This window comes from Cynocephalus volans, chromosome 4 (assembly GCF_027409185.1).
Source record: "Cynocephalus volans isolate mCynVol1 chromosome 4, mCynVol1.pri, whole genome shotgun sequence".
Taxonomy (NCBI): Eukaryota; Metazoa; Chordata; class Mammalia; order Dermoptera; family Cynocephalidae; genus Cynocephalus; species Cynocephalus volans.
The window spans coordinates 25,400,813-25,422,550 of NC_084463.1; the positions used below are offsets into that span (position 1 = coordinate 25,400,813).

Below are 21,738 nucleotides of genomic sequence, written 5' to 3' on the forward strand. Positions count from 1 at the left end.
GTCCCAATAAGCAAGGGCGTTAAATATGGCATAACTACCCTGGCAACCACTCAAACATGAGCCAAATGCAGCGCCACTGAGAGCTGTGGTTTATAACAGCCAGCTGCTTTCATTTTAGCCCTACTTTACAATCCTGGAGCTGGGGACCTTCATTTACTGGTATTTTTTCCCCAAAATGGGTCAAATCCAACTGGATTAGACACTCAGTTATGCTACTGGGCTCATACAGAGAAGCCTGGGTCCTCTAAGATGTCCATTGGCTGGCTCTTCTGAGGAATTCCTCAGCAAGTTCCTTTTAAAGCTATCTGAATCCACCAACAGACCTCAGAACACTCAAAACAGGAGACGGGGCCACCCCACAGCAACCCACTCAGCAGACCAGCACAGAGACAGTCCTTAGAGTCCAAACAGGTAGGACATGGAAGTACTTTGTATGCAGCCTGTGAACACTATGATTACTATTAATAAAATCAGCTAACAGTGATGCTGTCAGTTTATACTAGTCATACCACCTCAGATTTAGCAGGGCCTTGGAATACGTCCTGTTAGCAGCACTTCTAACATGCAGAAAGCAGACCTGCACAGAACGGTTCTTCCCTCAACTTTTTGCAGCCTGAAGCTTGGAGAGAGGGAGAGAGGGAGAGTGGAGCCAGAGAATACCTCCTGTCCCTTTGTACGGGTCACTTTCAGTCCATACTCATTAGTTTGGGGTGGTGGGGAACAAAACCAAGAAAAAAGGAAAGGAGAAGGAGAAGGGACAACTGCACAATGCAAAGCCAGATGCAATTTTAAAACAACATGACAGGAGATCCGCCCAAAGTTACAACAGGCTGAGCCCCAGCCCACCCTCGGCCTCCTTGCATGGATATCCCCATAAGAAGGAAAGTTGTCCTACTGCTCTGACCTGCCTGAGAGAAAAAGCACACATATACATACCCTTGTGTGTATGTATTTAAATAGACACGCATGCAAAAATTAAAAAAAGAGTCAGAAAGGGGAAGGCAGAGCTGGTCCCACCCATCCCCTTCGGTCTGAAACACAAACACCCTGGGGCCCTAAGAAGGAAGATAATGGGTTCTGATTTTTCAGGGACTTTCCCTGTGCAGGGTCTGTTTGTATCCCAAGGCCTTCTGGGAGGAAGTGCGAGCCTACATTCGAAGAAGATGATAGTGAGTATGGCCCTGGATGCACGCGGGGTGATTCTTCAAAGAAAAGGTGCCTTTGGCTTCTCCTCCAAGAGCCTCAGAAGAGGTACCACACAGGGGCAGTCACTGAGCAGAATTCACTTACAGGCCAGCCCACATCTGCCTTCTGTGACCAACGGCTTCTGACCACTCCTTGGGTTAGCTTTCTCCTGTTCCTCTCCCTGTTTGTAATCCTTTCCCATTTAACCACCAGAAAAGTCATGTTTTTCAATGTTTTAGAAATCACCTAGCTCTTCCTGAATGAACAAATCCCTTCTTACAACAGACAGCTCTTTTCTCAGAAACAAAACAACTTGGATACTTTACTAGGTGGGCTGCACCTCTGAGCATTTATGTTCTGATCTTAAAAATCAGGTGTATTTTCTCTTTTTTGCTTTATGTCAGCCAGCTCTATTTTGAAACATTTACTTCACTGTCAGTGAATATCATTATTATAATAGTCATGTCAACAAAAGCACTTTCTTTTGGAAGCCTCTGATCGCCTCTTTCCCTGGTCCTCTAGCTAAAGACACATTTTCACCACACTGGTGATGACTGGTTCCAAATGAACCATTGGTTAACCATCTTGTATCTTCCCACACCAAAGAAGTTACAGAAGACTAGAGATCCCAAAATGAGCAGCAGAGGTCATTCCAGGTACCAAACCAGGATCTATGGTCTGACCCAGGAATAATCTGGGAGAACCACCAGGACACACGCAAAGCTTTGGGCTTTCCAGGATGGTTGTCTGAACCATTTTTATTTTATTGTATCCTCCTCAAGTAAAGTCTTCTCAAAAAAAAAAATAGACCATAACTTTTAAAATGACCAAATTCGACGACAGTTATTATTTGGGTAAAATAGTCTACCCAAATAAGACATATGATTGTTTATCTTGCCAGATTTGAATTCTGCCATAGACTCCATGGTCTTTATCATCATGATGGACTTGGCTAAAATTCCAATATGAAAAGTTATTAATATCTAGACAGTCTAAGATGGAAAGCCTGAAACTGAGGAATCTACAGGGCTAATAGGCGAGGGAAAAAAAAATGGGACCTGAAAAATTCACAAAGTTAGGTAACTCTTGTAAACCCAAACAAGAACTTTTAGAGAAGAAATCTGACATACCACGACTGGTCCTCCCCATGCACATGTTGTCTGGAGTTACAACTTCTTGTTTGATGGCAAAGTAGTCAGTTTGCAAGGTGTCTGTCTGGAGAGGGTCCCGGAGAATGACCGAAGGGTAGTCGTTCTCATACTTGAGGGAGAGGAGCTCCTCCGAGCTGATGGGGTGGAGTGTCTGGTAGGACTCTGTGATGAAACTAGGCTCTGAGAACTCTGATGGAGGCACACACTGAGCATGCTCGATGCCATAGCCTGGAAACAGAGAATGCTTGGAATTGAGAAGAGGAGAGATCTGTACCTAAAACAAGCAGTTCTTCACCATCTACAGTGACCCCACAGTGTGGACCAAGCTGGCTACCTCAGACAACAAAAGGAAAATACTGTAAGTCAGAAGGGCTTACTTTTTAACCGTGCTCCACTACTTACAAGCTAGAAATGCACACTTGTGATGGTGGCCTTAATACGTTTGACAAGATATTTCCCTTTCCTGACTTAATTTCCTTATCTGTGAAGTAAGGACGACTGCAATCTCGGAGCACTGCGATGAGGATCCAATGAGGGTATTCATGTAAAAAGCCGACCAATATTTCTGACACACAATAAGCTCTTGATACATAGTAGTTAATATTATTGTTGTTCAACATGGATGTGCTTGGAGAAACTTATGTTGAGTGAAATAAGCAAAGCACAGAGGGATAAATACCACATGTACTCAGTCCTAAGTGGGAGCTAAGAGAGAAAGAAGGACTTGCAGAGGGAGACAGCACACCTAGGGATACAAAGTGGAGTGGGGGAAAGGAGGATGGGGAGGCAGGTCAGAGATAATTGGTGGGATAATTGGGTGGAGGACACGGGGTATAATCACAATTTGTGGTAATGGGCATGCTGCCAGTATGGATCTGGCCATCACATCTTAGGCACGAGTGGTGACAATTTGCTTTGTACCCCATGAATATTCATAACCAATAAAAAAATCCACGAAAAAGAAAAAAAATACATACATACATACATATATATATATATATATATTACTGTTGTTATTGGAATAAAACTTGTAATAAAGTAAAGAGATAAAACGAAAAGAAACCTGTTTAAGATTCCCTTTGAAAGCAAGGCCATCAGATAAGACCAGCCCCACACTAATTCTCTCCCTCTGGCCACCTCTCCAAGCTAGGCCTCTTATACTATAAAGGAGAAGGATTTATTTTCTGTAATAGACTTTGAAGCCATATGGCACACTCTTAAAGGAGGATTTCAGAGGAAATGCTGTCATTGCCACCAGTAAAAAGGAAATAACAAGGGCCAAGATCAAATCCCTAACCCAGCCCTCTGATGGCCATCATGGTGCACAGGATCAAATAAGATCAAAAGTTTAGGGGTCAAATTGTATTCTCTCTGCGTGACTTTTATATGAAGATATCAAAAAGAAATCCTAGTGAATAGGAACTTGCAGGTTAATAAAACATGTAAATAGGTTGAAACCTTGTGCTTTGTGGGAAATAATAGAATAAATAACAAAGAAGGGTCAACATTTAAGAAAACAGTATTTTCCATAGAGGTACCAAGAAGTCTGAGATAGAAACAAGGGTCACTCCCCAGCTTCCCATTATAATGAGAGGGTAGACTGGAAGATGAACTTACTAATGAAGTAATCCGAGGTATAACGGGATTCTGGATAGGTAGGGTTGACTCCATTAACTTGATATGGTTTCACATCCTCTGCAACAGACAAGGAGGGAATGAAACAAAGAGGTCCATGGGCAAGTAATGCTTGGCTGCAAGGACCTTGGATGCAGTGATCTCAACCCCTTTTCTAAGAAATCTGCATGTTCACTTACTGAGTTGGTGACTGAGTCTATCCTGACTGGGGCCTTGTCTCGGGATGAGATCACAAAAGTATGGCTAAGTTTATTATTTCAGTAGCTACAAAATGGGATTTAATATCTTGGAAAGAGAATCAGTGAGTAATCTCTAGGGGCTGGGAAAGCATCCACCCTCATTCTCGATGCGTTGGTGCTGTGTGTATGTGCACCACATGAGAGTCACAGCTTGAAGACGCCCCGGGAGGTTACCAAAATCAGTCCCCAACCCTCAAACTGAATTCCAAAACTTTTCAGAAATATATTTTCATCTTTAGGCAGGTAGATTTTATATCCTCCATTCTTTTCTGTTTTCCTCATTGCCCTCAGATTTCAAGTTCAGGCCCAGACAAGAAGCAGGACACTGGTAAGGTGACTGTATCTGGTGATATGTAAAAGGAGAGAAGAGCATCAAAGCCAAACTGCCACCCAGATGCCAGCTTCCCTAGGAGGGAGAACAGAGTGGTGATGAAGGCTCAGGACTAGGCTCTCCACTGAGCTATGGTGAGTTTGGGATCCTCCAATAACCCTGGAACCAAATGGTGTAGCCTCTCATTCTTACAGAGTAGAATGATTATATTTCACCATAAGAATCGGACATGAAGAGAGAATGTTGGCTTGGGTTTTTCCTTGGGTACTTGATAGCTTGTTGGGAACAAAGACTGATGGGAAAACAAGTTTATGCCTGTACAGAAAAACAGTTCCCAGTTGAGATAAAAGAATTAAACTTTGCTTTAGCAGCTTATCAGATTAAAACATCCCCTGTACCTTTGGCCTTCTACCCCACCCTAAACAGCTATGTTCTTTTGGTGCTACGTAGCTTTAGTTTAATTACAGAACAAAGCTTCAGTCTCAATACAAGCAGCTTGCTCATCTCAAGTATCCAGATCTGCAGGGGATGATTCTTATTGCCACTCTCAATAGAACACTGGGTGGGATGATATGACTTTTGTTCTTAATACTGAATTATATCCTAATTCTCTTACATTTTCTTAAATTATTCCTTTGTAGGAAAGTAGGTGAAACCCACTCGAGGAGCCAGAAGTTCCCCCTGAATCCATATTATTATACAAAGAACACAGAACAGAAAGTTAAATTTCAAAAAGACCAAAAATGTTAAATAAAAAGATATAAAAGTTACATAAAGTAAAATTTAAGGAAACAAGTGACATTGAGGAAATCCTAACCTGAGGCTTATTTTAGGGACAAGGACAGTGGTAGTACTCGCCCATCCTATCTCACAGAGTTGTTCTGATAATCCAAACAGAAAATGTATTTTAAAGCACTTTGGAGACAAGGAGACACTTCGCAGATATTAATTATAATTATGATCACAGACAGGCTTAGACACCCCAAAACACCTGGCAGCTCCATTGTGATGAATAGAGGAAAACATTCTATCCATAGACTATATTTGGGTTACATGGTCTGGTGGAATTTGCTGATGTGTTTAGAAGCCAGCAGTTTAATCAGATCTGTTTGGAGCCTGCCATATCTCTTCTTTCTATAAACAGGTCGTGCATGTCAACACCTATGAGTGGGCGTATGTGCAGTTACACGGAGAACACGCCAGTGCTTCGGGGAAGCCTGTTTTTCTGCCTGCCAGTCCTTGGTTAGGGCAACCACAGAGAAATTCACCTAGTTCTCTACTGAGTTTATTTACTTATTATTTTTCAACAGAAGCTGAAGAGAAGGAATAAAGTTAACATTTCTGGGCCCAGAGGAGTCTCACTTGGGTTTCTCTTGAGCATTGCAGAGCAGAGAACATTCTTAGACAAAGGGAGGTATTATCTGGAATGAAAGTGTTAATCCTGAGCTTATGCCCTTCCCCCAGCAGCTGCCAGGGGTTGGAGCTGGTGACCGCAGGGAAGGGTGGGCCTGGGTTAGAGAGGGCAACGGGCTTCTAGGCTTACAGTCAGCTGGAGGGCACTGCTGACTGCTGGTAACTGCAATTTATTTTAAGAAGAAATTCAGAAAAATAAGTGCAAAAACACCCAAGTTTGCCGCCTGCTGCTGTTTCTATACTCAGCCAGGACTGTGGTACATGAGTCACTTGGTCCAAAAAGGTTGGAAGAGGCTGGTAGAAGAGGCCGTGTCATTACAAGGTTGCAACACAGAGTCCTGATATAACCCCAGCCTCTGCTCCAGATGTAAAAGGTACACTGACTGTTGCAATTCCAACCCAGTTAGTGGGCAGAGAAGCCTGTCTTATTCATCATCTCTGAAAAGCTAACCTCTCCTGGGGATGTGACCGGTGAGTGTGTGTTAAGATTGCTGGGGGAAATACTGTTCTGGGGTTGACTGTGGATACTGCTTGTTGAAATAATGCAGGGGTCTGAGATAAAGATTGGGATCAGAATTTTGCCTACCAAGAAGCATTGGGAGTACAATCTTGCTAAAGATTAAAATGTGAACCCCCAATACAGAGAAGGAAAAAACTAACACTTAGTGAGCACATACTATACACCAGACATTTTATTAGGCTCACCCCCATGGACCACATATGCTGCTGAGCCAGGACACCCACAGATAACAGCACGGATAGCCCACAATCAGGTAAGTTCCCCGCCTACTCACAGCAGCCCCACACGATCTCTACCTCCCCCTGTCTCCATGCATTTACCTTTCTGCAGGATCTCTAGATGTTCCCATAAGATGTCCCCAACGAAGTCTGGGGCCAGCTCGAGAAAGCAGTCTTTACCCAGGGCACAAAGGGCTGCTCCATTCATACAGAACTTCTGGAAATCCACACCCTTCAGGCTGAACTCATTCACAGCCCACATCACCCAGTCCCGAACGTGGGTTTCTGTCCACTGCCGGGGGTCTGAGGGAAGAGATCACATGAAGATCCAGCAGGTCAGATTCTTAACTCTTACCTGAGCCTCAGAGAGGACACTGAGGACCTAAACTTAGCCAGGGATGCTATCCTGTTTACAGAATTGAGAAGCAATGGCCTGTAAATACCTATCACTGAGCACCTTCCATAACCCTCCTCCCCGTGTTCAACATCACTACCTCCTCTATGTTACCAGCTAGATCACTACCATCAGCCAAAAAATAACACACAAGTATTCTCTGACCTCCATCCAGGCAAAGATTTCCAAGAATCTCTCTCGCTGCCTTATTTCCATTAGACTTTTTTAAAAGCTCTGGACAAGGGAACGAAGGGCTTCTTTAATAGCAATAATAACAAAATAAAGTGTTTTCTAGGGATCGCACATGCCTCTCCCACCCTTACCTCTTACAATATACCTGAGACTATTATTCTCAATTATTTTTATGTTAGCCAATTATGCTTAGTAATAATTGCAGCAATTAGTAAGTCATTCAAATGGCACTTGGAAATAACAACATCATTAGGTGTTCTTTGGATATCTTACACCAGATATCCTGCAAAATCTGTGCATATCATAGGCTCTGCTTTGAGTAGCACCTTAGTACAGACAACACATAATCTTCATACATGACCTGAGGTTTAATATGGCTACACATGCCAATGACACTTCAGAGTACAGATGATGGCAGGTTGTAGTGTCCGTGTCATAGCTGTTACAAGGATACCGCCTACAATCCAGCAGACTACTTCATGGAATGCTGGAAAACCCAATGGTCAGAATTCACTTTATTCTGCCTTGTGCTCCTCAGAAGATGTTTGGCTTTGCTGTCAGCTGAGGTTTGTGGTAAAGAAGCAGGCATGGGAAAAGGTGTTGAGATACATTCACATATCAATCTAAAGCCTGGGTCTGATGGGGCTGGAAGTCTCTCATCTAGCAGTCAAATTGGCCTGATCTAAAGACAGTAATACTCTTTCTCTTTAGAAAAGTGTTCTTTCTGTTCTCAATTGTTCATGAAATGCTCCTTGGGGAAGGTTACGTGTTCTCTAGTCAATTCTCCTTTCTGACAACTCCAGTCCCCTTATACTCCTGAATAAACCCTTTCAGATAAAAACACCCAAGGACAAACACGTTTTGCCAAGAGGCAAGGCAGAGAAAAGAGAAATCAGTAAATTCCAAGAAATGCAGCTCACCGAGTTCATCCAATGGTGGCCCAGAGTGACCCTAAGACACTGCTTTCCAAACTTGCCAGCACTTTGGAATCACCTGAGGAGCTTCGACAATCCAGATGCCACCAGCGATCAAGATTTATTTGCTCTGGAATATAGCCTGGGCTGTGGCTGCTTTCAAAGATCCAGAGGTGATTCTAATGTGGAGACAAGTTTGTGAAGCACTGTCCTAATACCAGGATGGCAGTGACAAGCCTGGAAGATGGAGAAGCATCAGCACGTGTGCCTGTGACTGTTCTAACAGATCTCTGCAACCATCCATCGCTGCTGATTCAAGTGGGGTTAGTCTGATGCTGGCCTCACACACTACAGGTGAGAAAACAAACCTGGCCTACAGGTCTGGCCCCAGCCTCTCTTTTCCCAGCTGCAAAGATGTACCTTTTGGGATTCCCAGTCGTTGCTGCTCTTTACTGAAACCACTGAAAGTAGCTTTCAATGCTTGCGACATCATTTCTTTGCTACTCGGAGTTAACAGTGGGACATCTGCACATTCCATATCTGTAAGAAAAAAAGAGCATATGAATAACAAAAATTAAACTGGTAATTTTTTCGTTAAACATAATAGGGCATGAGTGGACTGAACAAGTCAAGCTAAGAACCAACCAATTTTACCCCCAGAGCAGGTAAAATTTAAGGGGCTTTCCAGTGTGCTAGGCCCCTTAGAAAAACCTAACTCTTACCTAAAACGTCCTGCATCCCTGACAAACAAAATATGTCTATTCTTTCTGTATACCTCTACTAATTTACCACAGTCCCTGTTTATCTTTCACCCTCACTGAAAGTATGAGTGTCACTACCTACTTTCAGTAACCCATGAAAAAGAAATAACATTCACTTATTCAATAGATAATTTCCTAGCACTTGCTATGTGCAAGGACTTAGAGAAACTGCGGTGAAGAAGACGGAGAATGCCCCTACCATCGAGGAGCTTGATATCTGATTCTTGCAGTGGACTCAGTCACTAAAAATCTATTAACACAATTAAAGGTTCAAAGACAAGGTCAATAAGGTCTTTCAAGAAAGAGTACAAGATGCAATATTAACGCAGAACAGGAATTCCTGCAAGTCTGGAGGAATTGGGAAGACCTCCCTTAGTAGAAGCTCAGAGATGTTTGACCTGAGAAGTAAAGGACGCATAGGAGTTTTGGAAGAAAATACTCTAGACCAGTGGTTCTCAAAGTGTAGTCCCCAGAGCAGCTACATCAGCATTACCTGGAAATAGTTAAAATGCAAATTCTCAGCCCCACTCCAGTCCTAGTGAATAGAACCTCTGGGTGTGTAACCCAGAATTCTGTGTTTTTTAATACAGAATCCAGGTGATCTGATGACCACTAAAGTTAGAGGACCACAATGCTAGACAAAAGGAAGAGCAGAAATAAAGGTCATGAGATGGGGTGTCAGGGGAGTGGCTTGATATGTTTTAGTATCAAAAAAATCAATGCAGCTAAAGCACAGTGATCAAGGAGCATGGTTGCTGGAGACAAAGCTGAGGTAAGCAGAAAGCTTGTTGAGGAATTTATCATTTTATCTTAAGTAAAATAGAGATGCTTGAGAGTTTTACACAGAGGAATGACATGAACACATTTTGTTTTGAGAAGCTTGCCTTAGCTGTTCTGTAAAGAATGGTTTAGGAGATGAGTTTAGGCGGTGAGTATAAATGGATATGGGAAGACTTGCTAGAAACTTACTGCATTCGTTCTGGTGAGGGATGATGGTGGCTTTGACTGGGGAGGTGGCAATGTAAATAACACAATCAAACAACGTGAATGAAGTGCATAGAAGATGTAAAATCTATAGAACTTGATTTACGTAAGTGGTGAAGAAGAGTGAGATGTGAAAACCTACAGATTTGCAAATGCATCATCATTGGCCATGACCACGTCTATCTTTATCTCTGCCACGTCCAGTCCTCCTATACTTGCAGACCACGTTCACAGAGCAGGTACATGAATATGGCTCAAGTTAAACATCTTCTGAATTCACTTCAGTCACTATTTCCCACACAAAGCTAATAAGCAAAGAAATTAGCTGAGAATCCCTATTAGCTTTCCTGTGACTCTTTGGCAGCAATACACTTTACCGCAGTGATTTCTAGAAGCCTGGATCTTCAGTGTGTCACATGAAATGGCTGAGTTCCAGGAGAGGCTACTGCAGAAGTTCCCCATCTCTAAAAGACTGGCTAGTTGAAAAAAATTCCTTAATGTATTATTGGCTGAATAAAATGGAAACATATAGGGAAAAGATGGCAGTTGGTCACCTCCAAAAAAAAAGGAGCAAATATTGCCTCTGAATGTCAAAATGAATGGAAATCACATTGCACAATAAAGGGCAGGCAGCGCTTTCCCTCCTGTCTGCCTGCAGCAATGCTGTCAGAAAACTGGAGTCCAGGCTCTGCCCTGGAAGAACAGCAGGGTTCACTGTAGCTGCCCTCCCAAGGCCCTGCCAGTGATGGGGAACCTGAAGTTCCAGGGAGTGGTGAGCTTGGGTTGCCCTGGGCCATGCCCCAAAAAATCTAGTGGAAAAATCACCATGCCTCCAGGAAAGTTGACAAAATGATGGAAAATCCCAGATTGTTGGGGGCAAAAATAACAGGGGGAGGGGATAGAATGTTGATGTTGATTACATAACACCCAGCCCTCAAACAATGGAGTGATCATCTGATGAGTCACTGAGGAACACATCAATGCTCCCCTTCGTCCCCACTCTGAGCATCCAAGAACAGCTCAGTGCCAGGTCCAGGAATGTCTCCCCTGAGAGCAGATGTCAGTTTCACTGTAGAGAAAGAGACTCTTGAATTAGTCAGAGATTACTGCTTCCAAGAGAAGGGACAGCTGCAACATCCTCAGCTCCCAGCACATGGCTGAGCACACACATCAATCAATTAATGTTCAGTGAACTGAATTTTTCCGAATTTGAACCAACTTTCCTCCCTTCACTCCCATCACACACAAATTCATGAACTTGAATTATGTGGGTTTTGTTTGTGTGTTTGTTCCTTCCATTAGATTTATGACTCAATGAAAAGGACTTTACCGATGGTGGAAATTGGCCAGGACAACACAAGAAAACACAGGCCAGGCCAAGTGGACAGGCAGTGGTTCTGCTGCAAACTGGAAGTGAAGATGAGACTGGCCAGGAGGCTCCAGGCATCTTCTAAACATGAGAGCTTGGCAGTGTGAGGCCAGTGTGATGGGAAGGCCAAGGAAGACTGTGGAAATGCTGAGAAAGAGATTTCCCCAAGTCTGCTTCCTGTAGCTCCACGTGCTCTGGCCATACTCTGGACAGGGTTGCTGAGCGGATGGTTCCCCACGCAGGTTTGTGATTCCTCTCTAAGAGCCGGCATTTCAGGGTTCTCACTTGTTCTCTCCCAGGAAGCAGCTAGATTTACTTCTTCCTCTCCACCTCAGTGCCATCTCTAAAAGCCCAGTCCACCTGCCATCAGCTACAGCCACACAGGGTTCATCAGAGGTGCCAGACTCTGCCACTCTGGCTGTGGGACTCATGTGCTGGGTCTCTTGAAAATTGCTCACAGCCTAGCCAGTGGAAACCATCTCCCCTCACATGAGACACCTGCATTTGGACTTGACGAGCTCCAGAGAAGGCATATCATTGCCCTTGGACCCAAACAATGATGGGAAAGTCAGAGCTTTACCCATGTTTATAAAGTGTGAAATTTTGCTTTAAAAAAGAAAATCAAACTGCCTCTATAAATAAGTAAATAATTGGCCAGGATTGTCTTTTTCACTGGTGTGGGCACTACACTTAAATGATGATGAATGATCATGTTCAAAAGTGGATATAAATAGAAAATAATAAACTCATCACATAATATACTAATGCAAAAATTCCCTCTATTTTGCTTGCTCATGATTGCAGCAGTGCTATTAATCACACTGATACATAACAATAATGAAATCATTACACAGATGGAGAATCTGATATGGTTTAGCCCAAGCAGACATCTCTGTTATTCTTAAAATACTTTATCTCATTACCTATTATAATACTTTTGCATTAGGTACCAAATATTCCTAATTTTAGGATCAACATCTAGGAATTAGTCATACCTCCATAGACATTAACTAATAGTATTCCATGAAAAAATACTGAAATTGCCTTTGTGTTAATAATTATAATATCTTAAATTCAAATAACAAATGTTTGTCTCAAAATACTGAGAAGCTAACCTAGAGAAACACGATGCCAATGCAGTGGAGATTATAAACGCAACGCACTGGAAATTGAAGACATAAATATATTACAATCACATTAGACTTCTTGCCCATGGATTGATTACTCCTGAGTACCCTAAATCCGAGTTAGTATCTGTAAGAATTACCCTAGATTTCAGAGAGGAAAGTTGTTCAGAAGCTTGTGACTAAATAACTGTCCGAAGACTGCACAGTTATCAAGGCAGAAGTGAGCAGGGAGCTTTCCTTGAATCAGCAGGGGCACAGTGAGGCACTGGCATTTTGAATGTAGGGAAAAATCTGCTCGTTTTTCATTGTGGCCTAACCCTGAACCACCTCCTAGATGTTTCAAGTGAAATGTTTCATTTACATGTAACTCAAAGTTAAGGGCTGTTCAGTTTCCAAGAAGCCTTCAAGGGTGTTTCATGTGTCTTTTCATACCATTCTTCTGAATTCTTTGAAACCGAATGGCTCATACCAATACCATTACACAGAATCTCAACTTAAGGTGGCTTTTGTTTGGCAAGAAGTTCAAGATATACGGCCTTACTGACCTCACAAATTTCTTCTCTCACCATTCTCATTAAATGGCAAAGAGAAGACTGGACCATGTGGGATCCTAGGATTAGGTGGTGAAGGATAGAGCCAAGAACAAGAAATGCCAAGTGCATGTCCCAGTCTTGTGTGACCACTGGGCTGGGCGAAACCCTACCAGATTACAATCACACGAGCCATGGGTGTTGGGTATTGTCATGACCACAGCAGCATGAAAGGAACACCAAAAATGAATAATGTGCCTTACATCTAAAAACTGCTTTACAGTTCGCCAAAACCCATCACATATACCATTCCACAATATCCTCACAACATGAAACTTCTGAGGGCCTGGAAAAGTGTTACAGGGCCCCCATTTTACAATGAGGAAATGTAGACTCCAAAAGATCAAGTGCTTGCCCTAAAATCCCAGGGCTAGGAGGGATCAGCCAGGGTTGGAAGCTAGTCTTCCAGCTCTTAAAGTCCAGTGTCTTTCCACTCTATTCCACTGCAAATAGGAATAGATCAGAGATCCAAGAAAACTAGAATTTTTCAGAGTGAGAAAGAGAAAACAGGACTTTGTTTTTTAGTTTGAGAATCAGATAAATTCAATGAAATAATTAAAAATTTAAAACTATTCCAAGAAACCCAGAGTTTCATTTGGCTAGCCCCATAACGACATATTAATGACCATCAACAGAATCAACTGTAATCTTTTCCTTTTCTGGGACTAAGGGTACTGAGGCTTCCTTCACATGAAGCAAACAGGTTAAATGACAAGGTGGTTTCCTTCCCTGTCTGTGTTCACTCCAAGTCACCGGAATGGGCAACTGTGCACAGAATATATGGTTAATTAGTTACATTTAGGCTTAATGAAATATGCTTATTAAAGTAAAAGGTAACCAAGAAGAAACTTACTGGTTCATATGGGGAGGAAAAGAGAGTGATTGTCCAAATGGAAAGACAGGACCCTGAAGACAAGGAAAAAGAGGCAGAGGAACACGCACTGCAGTTGACTTGACTTGCTGGTCAAAATCCACGGGTTCCGGTCTCACTTTTCCATTAGTGTAATCACACTGGGTAAATCACTTACTCAAGTAATTTCTACAAGAAGTCCATTAAACGTACATAAAAGTAGTAGAGAGAAAGGTACTATGAACGCCTATTCAAAATCTATCAACATGACCAGGTTTTATTTCTTCTTACACACACATACAGAGAGAGAGAGAATGTAAAGCTAACCCCAGACAACGTATCTTTTCACCCACAAATATTTTATTGTCACAAGGGTATTTTTGAGATAAAGAAGGATCAAAGTACAAAAGCTTACAAGAGGCAAATAAACTCAAGGAAAAAGAAAACAGGGCTTCAAGTTACTTTCCCTGGTGCTTAAATCTAGGTCTACATTTCATTGATTGGCCCACTTGAACCACAGAACTTACTTTAAAGCAACACTCTTATGATCTGGATATGGACAAAGTTGTATCAGAGAGAGAGAGGATTTCAAATCAGGAAGTCCCTGATTTTTAAGCCAGTCCCTTCACTCCCACATCCTACAAGCAGAAGACTGCAGTAATCATCCTTAATGGTTAATGTCCTCATGAACTTACAACTCTAAGAAAAAGACTGGGGATTCTGGCCAGTACCAAAAGGGCAGTATGAAAAGCAAGGCCATTGCCAGACTGCCTAGAATGAGACCTAGGGTAGGAGATAAGGGGTCTTCACTCCTTCAGACCAGAACAAAGAGAAAAACAGTTGTGGCCCCTGCGACTGACAGCTGACTCCAGAGTGAATTGTCCCCGGGAAGTTTAGTTATTGGCTTCTCAGAGGACTCACCCAATAAGATGCTAATGATCTCAGAAGAATGTGAAAGGGAACCTCAAGAACAGACCCCATCGCCTTCTCTAACTCACGGGTGGATTGGAAGCAGAATTGAGGAACCTGTAAGTGTATTCTTTCCCCTACGCTCCTGACTCCTGGAATAGGCACTCAGACTTCCAGCTGAGGAAGCTGCATAATCCACAAAGCTTCTGGCTGAGGTTAACACAAAGAAGGGAGATAAGTGGCCCTTGGCTCAGTTTTCATAAGCCCAATGATGTGACAGAGCAGACAAGAAGGACTCCTGGCTCCAGCAAGAACTAAGCAGTAACGGCCCAGTGCCCTTGCTGGGGACCACTCTTCCCAACCAAACAGCCCATCATTGTCCCACACAATGGAACACCACGAGACCTGGAACAGACTCATCTCAGTTAGGGAAATATACAACTGGGTTTCTGCCCTTCACTTCATTCCCAACCCCCTCAAAGACACCAGCCAATAAAAACCACTCCAAAGAAGGGAGAAAGAAGCTGCACAGAAAATCCCCAGTTCACCCTCCAGTGACCTGACTGACCAAAAATGCAAGCCAGTCTCAAATTACAGCATCTCGGTTCTTTCTGCTGCCAATACGCACGGCCACTAGGGAATGCACACTGTTTGGGTACAACGTGCCAACTCTGAGGCAGATGCCTCTTCTCAGAGGGAAGCTGCCCTGGGACAAAAGAGATGGTCTTCTGCGGAGCAAAGTGTGTTCCAAACTGCACCGAGAAGCTGGCCTCGGACCCCACAACCAGGCCTGAGAAAGAAGTCTCTGAGCACACTGAACATCTGTAGGAAGTGACCTCAGACTTCTCTCTCCTTCCCTTCATTCACCCCCTACCCCATCCCCCAAAAGGAGTTTTAACACATTATTACCACTGAAGTCCTAAGGAGTTGGTGACTCACCAGGCTCACACATGGTTCCAATGAGCCCTTGACCATTACATGGTAAGAAAGCAGGAAAAACAAATAAAAGCAGTTGTAATTCGGCAGCGCCAGAGTGCAGACCTGCCAGACAAAAGGGATTGCAGGCATGTTCCCAAATTCGTTCAGGCACCTGACATGCAAAAGCTATTTTTAATCACTGGATTTATTTCTTTCCTACCCCCTCCACCATACTCCACCTCAGCAAATGTTTCGAAGTCAGAGAAAAACCCAAATCAATTCCAGGTGTTCAGGGAAACCCAGAGAGGCTCTTCCGTTCCAGGATCCGAGCCAGAAAGCAGAACTGCCCCCTGGGTCCTGACACTAAATGTTTTCGCTCCTTCCTTAGAAAATAGTTCAAATCTCCCACCATAAACATTGGGCAAAGGTCCTGAAAGAGGAACTATTTGAATGAGAGTGCCCTGCTGGAAAGACATCTCAATATGTTTTCTCCAGCAGCCCTGGCAGGTGAAGGTACATGAAACAGGTTTCACAGACCCAGAAACAGAGCTCGCTTTCATTCTGCAGGGTGCTCCACCTGCCTCACAGTGAGGCTTAAGTGAAATATGTGAGAAAATGCCAAAGCCCAGTACATAGTAGATGCTCAATAAATTATTGGTGACTTGATTGAACTGAAAAGCATTTTATAAAATATAAAGACTAAAAAAATATACATATTGTATTTCCCAATGCTTAGAGAGACCACAAGAAGGAATCTGGCAATTTCCTAAGGTACAACCAAGCAACTGAGAAAATAGGAAAAATGAATGCAAATAATCAGATTCTGAAATATAAATGAAAAATTGCATCGCTTGAAAGTGGCTTTTTTTAAAAACAGATTAATTTTTTACCTATTCTGCATCCCCCAATCTAAGGGGGACATCCTCTATGTAGCAGTCATCATCTAAAGTATGTTTGCCATGGCAACGCTTCACAGCTACATGAATCCAGTGGACCTGAGATGCCTTTTGTTTTTAAAAACTTCCTAAGAGTTCCATCTTAGAATCAATATGGCACACAACAAAAGCACAATTTTGTGCTCAAAATTCTTTTCTATATATTTGGAATTCGCTAAAATGCAAGCTGCATTTTACCATAGTCATTTATGGGCCTTTAAATTAATGATACTCTCACAACTTAAAAGAATGTTTTAACTATTGAGATTAGAATGTCTGCATACAAGGACCACCTCAATAGAGTAACTTAAAGAATAATTTAAAGTTCTTAAATGATGATTTTAAGCCATTTACAAAGTGCTTCACATGTTTTAAATCATTTCCTGCATAGATGATTACACTTGACTCCCCCACCACATGACATATTTTACAAGCCCTAAATGTCCCAGAACAGTGTGATTTCTTTGTCAGGAAAACACAGAGCCATGGTCTCCTTATTATGAAGGAGGAAAGGATGAACTCTTTCAACTCCAGGGCTCTGCAGACAGCCACGGTGCATCCTATTGGCTCTTTCCACATCTTACACTTCTGAATGAGGGGAACTTCTGTCCTGCCTTGATCTGAAATACTCATGACAGGGTCATAAGGCTTTTGGTACTAACACGGCATAGGATAACCCCACTTCAGAAGAAAACAGAAAGTATTTGATTTCTCCATCCTGCTTTACCCAGCATCCACTACTTCTGGTTTACATATCAATCTTTGAGGCCTCCTCCTCTGAGATCCTGGAGATGCTGGCTAATTGAGCTAACCAATTTGTATCCATTTCACTTAACTCCCACCTACAATTATCATTACTGCCATCTGAATAGAATTTCACATTTTAGAAAGTGTTTTCTCAAATATTCTAGTATGATGCTCAAAACAACTAAGTTTAGAATTATCTCTATTATACTGGTAAGAAAATTGAGGCTCACAAAGTCTACTTAAGTGATTTAACCAAGATTATCAAGCCAGTAAAGAGATGTACTCGGGACTCAAACCCAAACCTTCAGACGCTAAAGCCAAGTGTTTTCTCCTTATACCTATTCACAGGGTTAAAAGCAGAGTTTCATTTTCTCCATCATTTTCATTATAGGAAAAGTTTGTTCTGGAAAGGGAAGAGCCTCAATCCCTGAGACTCTCCGCAGACAGCAGCTGCGACCCCCAGAACTTCCAGGCTGCGCCGCACATCCTACCAGAACCGCCTGCTCACACCCTTGGCTCAGCGCCCGCTTGGCATTTGGTCTGGGGCAAAACAGGCAGCAGGGGAGGGGTCCTGAGAATCACCAGGCTAGGCTGGGCAAGGTGGAGGATGAGGAGTTGTCTCCATGGGCAAAGGAAAAATCTGGGCAAACAAATGGAGCAGAGTCCGTTTATTTAGGCTGGAAGAGGTAAAGTTTTTCTGCACTTCTGAACTGTTTTCTCAAGGCCTGCCCCTCCCTCCCACGCAGGGAACAAACACAGAGACAGCCTCTCCCAGCCCGCGCTCTGCTCACGCCAGACCGGCAAAGGGACTTGAGCAAGGAAAGGACAGGGGGACCCAGGAGTGGCAGCCTGGGAGGAATGACAGACGGAAGAGCTGACAGAGGAGGAAGAAGAGAAGACAAGACAGGAGAAAGCAGAGGGAAGGAAGACTGGGGGACATTCTAAACCAGAATAAAGGGACGAGGAAGCAGAGTGAAATCGGGCTGGGAAGAGGCCTCCCTTACTCCCAATTGATGATGTTCAGAAAGCAACATTTTTCCATAAGTTTTGAAAGGAAAGTCTCTCTCGGCTTTCTTATTTATTTATACATTATATAAATACAGTTTTAAACCAAAAAAGGACTGTGTTTCCAATGGGAAAAAGCCTTGTCTGAGATGAAAGCCAGTCTTCAAAAACCCCTTGGAGGAAACTGAAACCCCACATGTCTTGGTGCTACAGAAAGAAAAACAAAGTGGACATTCCTCATGCGTTCTAAGGCTTTTTTATGCAGATGTGTTTTTCTTTTAATAAATGAATCTGGACAGAGAAGGAAAAAGCATACTCATATACATTCACACAGTGCAACTCTTTTCAACCCAGGGAAACCATGATGAAAAATAAGAATATGTTAAGTCCATGTTCCCAGCCAGGAGACACATATTCTCAACACGCCAGCCATGGGTGCTGAAGCAACACTCTGTATATACGTGCCCTGCCCAGGCTTTCCAAATCTACAAAGGAACATCTGGCCATGGGTGATGACGGTCAGTAGTAGAGTAGGGCCCAGGACGCGACCACCATACTTCCCTGGAAGTTTCACTTATAAGTCACAATCATTATTAAAAGTTGATTTATACATGTTGAGTTAAAATCTGCCTTCCTCTGAGTTCTACCCTTGGGCCTTAGTTCTGCTGGTTGAAGCCATGCAGTACAAATCAAATCTTCATCTAACAGTTTTTCAACTGCTTTACCTTCTCCTTTATCATCACATCTGTCCAAGTTTTAAAACTCTTTGGTTCCTTCAGCCATTCATGATGGCAAGGTTTTTGGCCGTCTCCCCAACCTGGAGGCATTCCTGTGTGCTGGTGCTCCTAAAGAGCACCATCAGCATTCACAGGTGAATGTTAGACCTCTCAGGAGGACAACGAGGAGAACGAGACCATCAGCTTACTTACTCCTTAAACCTTGGTTGGTGCAGACTAAGACAACGCTAATTTTTCTAACAGCCTTACTACAAAAGCCACTCAAAGTACACTGCCAAGCCTTCTTTTTATAAGCTGATATTGAGCCAGTTCTGCATCTATTGACTGAATTTCATTGGCTTCAATGTAGGGCTCTCCACCTTGTTTGTTTTAATCCATATTTCTTTGTGTAGAATTTTTTTATATAATAAATCTGTTCTTATCCTATTTCCTATCCCTCTCAGCTCTGCAGCACCTGCAACTTACTAAGTATGGTTTCTGCATCTTTCTCTATTCTAAGCCCTGATAAAAACACTGAAAAGGCAATGACCAAATACTGAGCCCCATAACATAACACCCGCAACCATGCATTATTCTGACACTGACACATTAATCAAGACCCTTTGGGTATAGTTGTTCAACCAGTTACAAATCCTCCTGACTTTGCTATCATTACATCCACATATCTTTGTCCTGACCACAAATATATCATGGAAAGACTCAGACAAAAGCATTACTGAAATCAAAATATGAGGTTACAATATTCGGTTGACCTCCCCATTGTGGATCTGGTTCTCCCCTCGAGTTTCTCCCTAAGCCTACTGCCACAGCACTGCTTTGCTTCCAGAAACAATGGGCAGTTAGAGAACAATGGCTGCAAAGTCTTGGTCTATTTATATCTGCCACTGTTAGTCCCAGACAGGAGGAACTGGAAGTCTGCCTGTATGCACAGCTCCAACTGGACCCGAGCTGGGAGGAAGATGAGGTCACTGAGAATGCCGCCTGCTTAGGAATGGGCTTCCTTTCCACTTACATAGTTCCTTCTGAGCCTAAAGGATCTCTTCAGCCAAATGAGGACGTTCGCTTGCCTACTGCTAAAACAGCCACCACTGAGAAGGGGTAGATCAGAAAGGTAACTGCTGCTCCACCCAGCCCGAAGCAACTGAGTCCTCTCTCTGCAGAGGTCACAGCAAGGTGGAAATGACAAGGAAAAACTAACCAATCGATGGAGGTCAATGCTATGGTTGCTGAAACAACAATCTTATCTGGTCTGTCAATTATACATGTTTAGGGCACTATAAAAGAGCTTTTCCATGGGAAAGTTCCCCCCTTACTTTTTCGGAGCAGAATAAAAAGGCCAAGAGCTGAAATTCACAGATATGTGTGTGTTGTATCTCAGCAAAGACCTCTTCCCTTTTTAGTATCTTTTGATGCTTTCTCTGTTTTCAGGAATTTCATCTTTTGCTCTAACATGACTTTGGAGTGATAATCAATTTTAATCCTTTCCGAGTGTGTTAGTTATATTCTTCATCCTCCTACAGGCTTACTAAGAAGGACCACCGGTGGTCAGATTGGCTGGTCGACAGGCACCAAACTGAAAAAGAATAGAGCCTGGATGGGGGAAGACCCGGGAAAGAGGCATGCCAGTGAGCCCTGCAGGCACCAACAGACCTCAGCAGTAATCCACAGCCAATATCAGCAACTGCATCCCCGCACCCAGTCCAACCACACAGCCTTAGGAATCCTAAGTGCAAAGCTGGAATTTCCCAAAGGCGAAAAATTCAGGGCTTAATCAAGAGATCCCCCAGGGGTAACTTCAGCTTTCCACTCAGGTCTACAAGTTCCTGTCACTGACTTTCCTCTTTGTTTCTGGAAAACTAACATTTAAGTAGATAGAAAGGAACTTAAATAAGATAATTGTCCTCTTTTTCATTTAAATAGCTTACCATGTTTCACTGAGAATATCCCAGGTAACGCCACCACAGGGGCGAGCACATAAATGTTTTAGAATTTAAAAGCTTAAGCACAGAGCAGGGTAGTGCTGGACACTGTGGGGCCGGTGGAACCCACAAATGGTTAAAAAGCCTTCATCGTGTTCCTTCCCTGGCCCCACACTCTCTGAAGTGACTTCAGAAGTGCATGAGTCAAGATGATCGGGGTTCAGACCATCTGGAGGGTGCTCTAAGGAACTTGAACTGAGGATCACTGAGATAACATGTACAAACCAACAGCAAGCAAACACTCCACTGCCTCTTTCATTCTATGCAGATGGGGGAGCCTGAAGCCCAGATGAAACATCTGGCCACCTAAAAGACACCACACTGTGCCGATCTAAGTAGGTGCATGGGCCACCAGACCTGGGCTAGAACTTCATTCAAACAGTGCTTCCTTGACTTCTCCCCACCCCCTGCTCCCAAAAGGCTAAACATTCCCTTCTTTTCCAAGGGGCCTGCTGAATCATCCCAGCCTAATTCAAGACAGCCACATGGGAACCACATGGTACGGGTGGGGAGAAGTTGGAGAGACACACATTCCTGCCCTGAAGCCAGGCTGACATCAGAGAAGATGCTAAAATCCCCGTCCATAGCATGTGTGGTGGCTGTCTGAGACAGCACTTCCCTTGACCTATCAGTCT

The 21,738-nt window shown here is 43.2% G+C and overlaps 1 protein-coding gene across 1 annotated transcript in view; it reads right to left on the reverse strand.

The window, feature by feature from the left end:
* ETS1 (ETS proto-oncogene 1, transcription factor) overlaps positions 1 to 21,738 on the reverse strand; it is a 62,907-nt gene that overhangs the window by 23,253 nt on the left and 17,916 nt on the right. Inside the window, exons 2-5 of the mRNA XM_063094224.1 lie at positions 8,613 to 8,732; positions 6,795 to 6,995; positions 3,954 to 4,031; positions 2,316 to 2,564 (exon numbers count right to left, since the gene is read on the reverse strand). Of these exons, the coding sequence (XP_062950294.1) occupies positions 2,316 to 2,564; positions 3,954 to 4,031; positions 6,795 to 6,995; positions 8,613 to 8,732 (648 nt within the window). The remainder of the gene's footprint in view (positions 1 to 2,315; positions 2,565 to 3,953; positions 4,032 to 6,794; positions 6,996 to 8,612; positions 8,733 to 21,738) is intronic.